The 6,126-nt window shown below is 32.8% G+C and overlaps 1 protein-coding gene across 2 annotated transcripts; it reads left to right on the plus strand.

Moving 5' to 3' along the window:
• The first annotated feature begins 274 nt into the window (after positions 1 to 274).
• On the plus strand, positions 275 to 2,065 carry LOC126736985 (uncharacterized). Of its 2 annotated transcripts, XM_050441643.1 has the most exons (5): positions 275 to 961; positions 1,405 to 1,556; positions 1,622 to 1,738; positions 1,799 to 1,876; positions 1,937 to 2,065. In XM_050441643.1, exons 1-5 carry the CDS (start codon positions 471 to 473, stop codon positions 2,035 to 2,037), a joined length of 939 nt encoding a protein of 312 aa, XP_050297600.1. In that variant the 5' UTR covers positions 275 to 470; the 3' UTR covers positions 2,038 to 2,065. The 2 variants fall into 2 exon arrangements, with proteins under 2 accessions (XP_050297600.1, XP_050297608.1); XM_050441651.1 differs by lacking the exon at positions 275 to 961 and having other exon boundaries at positions 1,282 to 1,556.
• Positions 2,066 to 6,126: the final 4,061 nt, after the last annotated feature.

Raw genomic sequence — 6,126 nt, forward strand, 5'->3', positions numbered from 1 at the left:
TTTTTTTAAACAAACAAACTCATAGTACTCTTTTAGAAAATCCGACATACAGGATTGATCGTTATACGTTTATTTATACAGGGTGTTAACTAACCCAAGTTGACCAAATGGGCCTATTTTGGGAAAACTGTGCATAGGAAAGTTGAGTTAGTAGGCTATGGAAACAAAAGTGGCAGGTAGCCATGGAAGCAAAATATGTAAATATTTTAGTTAAATGTCATTTTAGCGTCTCTTCTTGCGATTGTTAAAGCATTTTTAAGTCTCGCTAATAACATCCAATAGTTTTCTTGTTAGTTCGCCGTATTGTGAACTTTGTTTTTCCAGTTTTCCGTGTTGTTCCAGTTTTTCGTGTTGTGCCAGTTGTTCGTATTGTTCCAGTTTTTCCTGTTTTGTTCCAGTTTTTTGTGTTTTGTTCAAGTTTTTTGTTCTTTAACTTTTTATCTCTGTTTTTCGTATTCCTTTGTTTAACAATGCTTTACACAAACGAAGAGGCGTTTGACATAATAGGTACTTATTTTGAATGTATGAGAAATGCCACAGTTGCTGCAAGGGTGTATGCGCATCAGTATCCTGATAGACGCCATCCTACTGCAAAAGTTTTTCTTCGGATCATACCAGTGTTGCGCTACCTTCCAGAAAGACCGTCACAAGTCCGAAAAATCGATTTTTCGGTTTTCCACGAAAATCGATTCAGCAGAAGTTGCTTCTATTACAAAAAATATCGCATCAAGCTAATTTCGACGAATAGCCGCTTGGCGGCGCATGTGGTCAGTGTACGAAGTGAGAACCTTTCAGGTTTTAACAGGCAAGAGCGTATCAATTCAGTTGTGCCTGGTCAGTTGCAGTCGTCACCTGTATTTATTCAGTTAAGAGCATCACAACATAAAAGTGACAAGTGTTTTTTAAAATATTTGTGGGAAAGACCGTCCTATATAAGTTTAGGTCGATTTTCTGTGAAAAGGTAAGTTCTTTTTTTTGTATGTTTTTCGAGAAATATCGTCACATTTTATGTTGGTGCATTTTTTATGGAAAATGTGGTAAATAAAATATAGTTTTTTTCGAAAAAAAAACGTCATATTTAGAATTAGTGCGCTCTTCCTTGTAAAAATAAATATTTTTTTTACTTTGTGTTGAAATTTGTTTATTTAGGACGTTTTTTTATGAAAATTTCTGTACTTTTAAAGACCTGAACACGTCTCATCTTGAGTTATGACGTTCTTTCTTGAATAAAAATTCATTTTTGTATGTATTAAATGTTAAGGCATAAGTATAACAGTTTTATTTATAAAACAAGTTAAATAAAATTTGCCAAAAGTTGTCTGTTGCTTATTACTTTTTTTGAAATTTTTTTCACACTTTCAGTCTAAATTCATTTTAATAAATTTTTCATTATCTATTTTGTAGTTCTAAGATGTCCCGAAGAACTTCTATGATATTGAAGCTTGCCAAAAAAAAATTACAAGTTCATAACATAGAGCAACCATCCTGGGAAATTCAAAATTGCTTAATTGAAACAGAAAATGAAGGAAGTAGCAAAGATACTTCTGATTCTATGCGTAAGTATTTTGTTTGTTTTTTTTTAGATATTTTTATTTTTTGTTTTTTTTTTTAATTTTTTTAGTTGAAGAAACTGGCGATTTAAAAGAACAGTCTCCAGAGCCAAGTACATTATCTGCAGTTCACGACGTGCTCGCAGTGAGTTGCAGAAATGTTCTAATATCGAGTTTGGAGACTGAAGGTTTATATTTTAAATTTTTATTATTTAAATCAGTTTCTTTACCTTTTTTTTCTTCTGCAGAGAAAGAAAATACCAAGGCTAGTTCCTCCAGTAGTTTAAGTCCTTCTAGTAGTTTTAATTCAAGAAAACATACCACAGGTAGGTATTTTGTTTGGTTATCTTTTACTTTTTATTTTAATGTTTCCTATTTTTTTTTAGTCGAAAAATCTTGCCCCAAAGTCGAAAAATCCCAACCCAAGCCAGAAGAACAGGTCGTGGTAGCAGAATTATGTGTAGAAGCTGCTAAAGGAGGAAGTTAAAAATGAAATTCCTGAAACCAAAAAAAAGGGAACTGCATAAGCAGTTACTAGAGAAAAAGTTTTTTTTAATACGTTTTTTTTTCTTTAATACGTTTGTACTGATGTAAGTGTAATCTAGTATTATAACAGTTTATTACTATAATTTTTTTAAAATATGTTACCAAAAATTTGATTAAGGTTTATTTTTCATAAGGTTTGTTCCAATCCAACGCGTTAGAAAACCGTCATCAAACGATCACGCTCATGCGCAGTAATTAAAATTCGACGGATTTTAATTACTGCGCATGACCGTAATCGTTCGGTGACGGTTTTGAACGCGTTGGAATACACTATAGTAGATAATAGACAAGTTTTATTTACATGAATTCAACTTAATACTTTTATTAACTCAAATTGAAATAAAAAAACATCATTTTTTTTCAGCAAAGACTGTCACATTTAACTCTATGTTTTGTTTGATGACACAGACTAAAAAAATTATCATCAAAAAATATTCTCCACAAGGGTCTTACGTAATAATACCAAAAAAAAAATTAAACATATTTTTCAAAAAGCAGCGTAGCCCTATGAAATAAATATTGGATATTTTTAAATGCCTCTACTGAAAAATAGCAATTTTCGAGTTGTGACGGTCTTCTTGGAAGGTAGCGTGTTGCCAATTTAGCGGATTTGCCGCTAGATTTAGCGGAATTATTTTTACCCTAGCGGAGAAAAAATCATTTTAGCGGACAGCGGAAGTTTTAGTGGAATTATTCTATAATTAAGTGGATTTTGGCGGTTTAATAAATTATATCTTTCCCATCTTACTCTTCGGACGCCTATGCTGAAGTGTAGGCACTATGACTAGTGCCTACACGGGAAAAAATACATTCGCCCGAGCAATTTGTTTCGGTCAATGCGCTGGTGTTGAGCGCCCTCTGAATATTTGAACAACAAGTGTTCGGTGATTCCCCTGGTCTGTTTATTAAAATTGCACTATTGATTTAATTTTGTTCTAAGAATTGCGTTTCCACATGGTTGATAAATAGTTAATTTAACTTCTACTGAGTTAAAATAACGGTAAGTTTTGGTAACAATGTTTGGAACTATCATACATTTTATTAGTTGATAATATATTTTAGTTAGATCCTATATTTTGCAATGGCAAATACGTATAGTCAGTTTAAGTTTAGAGAAGTTTGGATCCCATTTTATCGCCATGGTTAACTTTCGTTGAGTCAACCAACGGTAAAGTGGCCAAGTGTAATTTTTGTATGACCACAATTGGAAATAAATACTCTGATTTGAAAAATCATGCAAATACCAAAAGGCATAAGAACAACGCAACGATTGTTTTGTGAAATATCAAATTGCCTTTTAAGCCAGAAACTCAACTAGACTTAGTAAAAAAGGCCGAGGGCAAACTAGCAATATATATAGCATGTCATTCTTCGATATTAAGTATCGAACACTTGATTGCCACTTGTAAATTCTCATTTAAAGGTTTTTTGAGTGTTACATAATAAAAATACGTTCATCTATTGCAATCTTTTTTAGGTTTTGAAGCTGAAAAATTGCAAATGCAACGGACCAAATGTTCTGAAGTAATAACAAATGTAATTGCACCCTTTTCCGTAATGAGCTTACAGAGGATGTTGGAGATCTACCTTATAGCATATTAATTGATGAGTCAATTAATATGATATTTCTTTTACCAAATATTTAGGTATATCTATTATATATTTTAGTGCAAAAACCAATAAAATTATTTCAACTGGCTTGGGACTAGGAGAATTGGATTCTGGTAATGCAGACGGGATTTTTCAATGCCTTTTGGGTATGTTAAGAAATTATAACTTAAAAATTCAAAATTTACGTGGCCTGTGAACAGATAATGCAGCTGTAATGACTGGTGTAAACAATGGCGTTCATAAAAAGTTATTGGCCTATAATCCCAATATTATTTTAATTCGCTGTATATGCCATTCATTACAGCTTGCTGCATCAGCTGCAACAAAAGAACTGCCACGAAATTTAGAATTTTTAATTCGTGAAACCTACGACTGGTTTTTAAAGTCCTCCATAAGACAATCATTATGTAATGAATTGTATAAAACAATTAATGACGGTGCTGAACCTCTTAATAGTGCAAGCTTGTGCAACTAGATGGTTGTCTATTGAGCCAGCTGTTAGTCGCATACATACTCAGTGGTTAGAGTTAAAAAGTCACTTTCAAACAGCTAAATTAAGTAACGATAAATGTTATACTGCAGATTTGTTACATCAAATGTACTCAGATGACTTCAATGATGCTTATACTTGTTTTTTAAAACCAATATTAATTGATGTTAATAGAGTTAATAAAGCTTTTGAGGCAAACAATGCCGATCCAACTAAGTTATTAGATGATCTGATGAATTAAACTGACCTCATTAGTTAATAAAGTTGTTACACCAAACTCAAAATTTAATGTATTCACCTGATCCATTACATAGAAGACTCCACAATTAGAAATTTTTTATAAGCATTGGCAACTTTCTAATTTAAAAGTTCGCTTTACATCTTTAAAGGATAATAACTTCCTTATCCGAACAAAAATTCACTGTTGTAGTCTAATTTGTGCCACCAATTTATAACCAACTCGCACTACCGCACATCATTTACGATAATGACATCTAGACCGATCTGTCGCTACTACCACTCTGATAGCTTTGCATAATATAAATATTAATTTTAAAGTAAAGTTAACTGTAGGCTAACCTAATTTGACACACATTTTTCCCGCCATCTAAGAAACCACAATAAATGTAAACAAAACACAAAGGAGACCAACGTTCTCTCCTTTTTAAATACTGTTCGTCCTGTTTAGTGTTCTGTATGGTCTTAAGTGTGTCTTAAGTCTTAAGTGTTACGTGTAATTTTAATAATATCGAATGTGTTCCCACTATGGTAAACTTCTGGGCTTAACTGACAAGTGAGAACATTCCATTCGTTCACCTTTGACTATAGTGTCTTTTACGCATTTAACACCCAACTCATTTCAGTTAGCACTGATGATGGCTCATACGCCGAAAGCGCTCTGCTAAGCTTTTAAAATAAAAAATGCTCTGAATACATCTGGTTTGATTGATTTGTATTGTTCAGGAATTAGGCAATTATTTTTACTTACAATAGCTTTGTTCGCGGTGACAGTTCTGAACGCATCCCGGATCAGTCAGGAACTCTTCATCCTTTAAGGATACGCGCATGCGTGATTCATTATCGATTCGGAATTTATTTCAACCGCGAACGACCGATCCACGGACTATCAACAACTAAATTTGTTTGAATTAGTGTAGGTTATGTTTTTCGATTGTTTTGTTTAGGAAGGAGTTTCTTTTTTTTGAACAGTAAAGGTTTAAAGCATAGAAATGGCTAAGAAATACTGTAATAAATTTTAATGGAGTTATTCTTTCTTAGTCGCCATCCTGTTCTTTATAATATGGGGATTGAGCAAATCGATCTACCAGTTCATTAGTCGGTGCTCGTTTGAAAATGTAACTTTTAAGAGGTTCACCAAGTCCTCATCACTGGAATTTAAATGATCAGACGTGGTACTTTTAACATGGACAACTAATCTAAAACAAAATCGATTTAATTAAAACAGGAAATGCTAGTTGAGCAATAAACTACCCGTAAAACTAATAAAAAACAGTAGAACAAGCAATTATTATTTGTAACAGTGACTATTACTCATTTCAAATTTAAAAGAAAATAAAATAAGCACCACTTGTCAGAAAATAAGTACAAAATGAGTAAATAGTCGACCTACCTCAAATATGTCATTAAAATTTACTGCGCAAGTCCAGAACTCAAAATTCTATTGAGAGTCCAAGGATCGGTTGAACTAGTTACAAATTAATCCTGAACAAGTAATAAAACATCCGCGAACAACAGGATTTCGAACTAGAAGTTTAGGATTGGTCACCGCGAACGGTCTTTTTAACTGCCAAGGCAGGTAAATGCGCAGTAATTCTGAACTTGTCCGACTGTCACCGCGAACAAAGCTAATTGTCATTTTCTAATAAACCTATAAAATATACAAGGGACATTTATATTGGACTAGAAATT

Source organism: Anthonomus grandis, chromosome 1 (assembly GCF_022605725.1).
Source record: "Anthonomus grandis grandis chromosome 1, icAntGran1.3, whole genome shotgun sequence".
Classification (NCBI taxonomy): Eukaryota; Metazoa; Arthropoda; class Insecta; order Coleoptera; family Curculionidae; genus Anthonomus; species Anthonomus grandis.

Coding starts and splice junctions, on each gene's coding strand:
- LOC126736985 (XM_050441643.1), top strand. CDS start 471: ATGCTTTACACAAACGAAGAGGCGTTTGACATAATAGGTACTTATTTT. Junction 962..1,404: donor GGTCGATTTTCTGTGAAAAG/GTAAGTTCTTTT, acceptor TCTATTTTGTAG/TTCTAAGATGTCCCGAAGAA. Junction 1,877..1,936: donor TTCAAGAAAACATACCACAG/GTAGGTATTTTG, acceptor ATTTTTTTTTAG/TCGAAAAATCTTGCCCCAAA.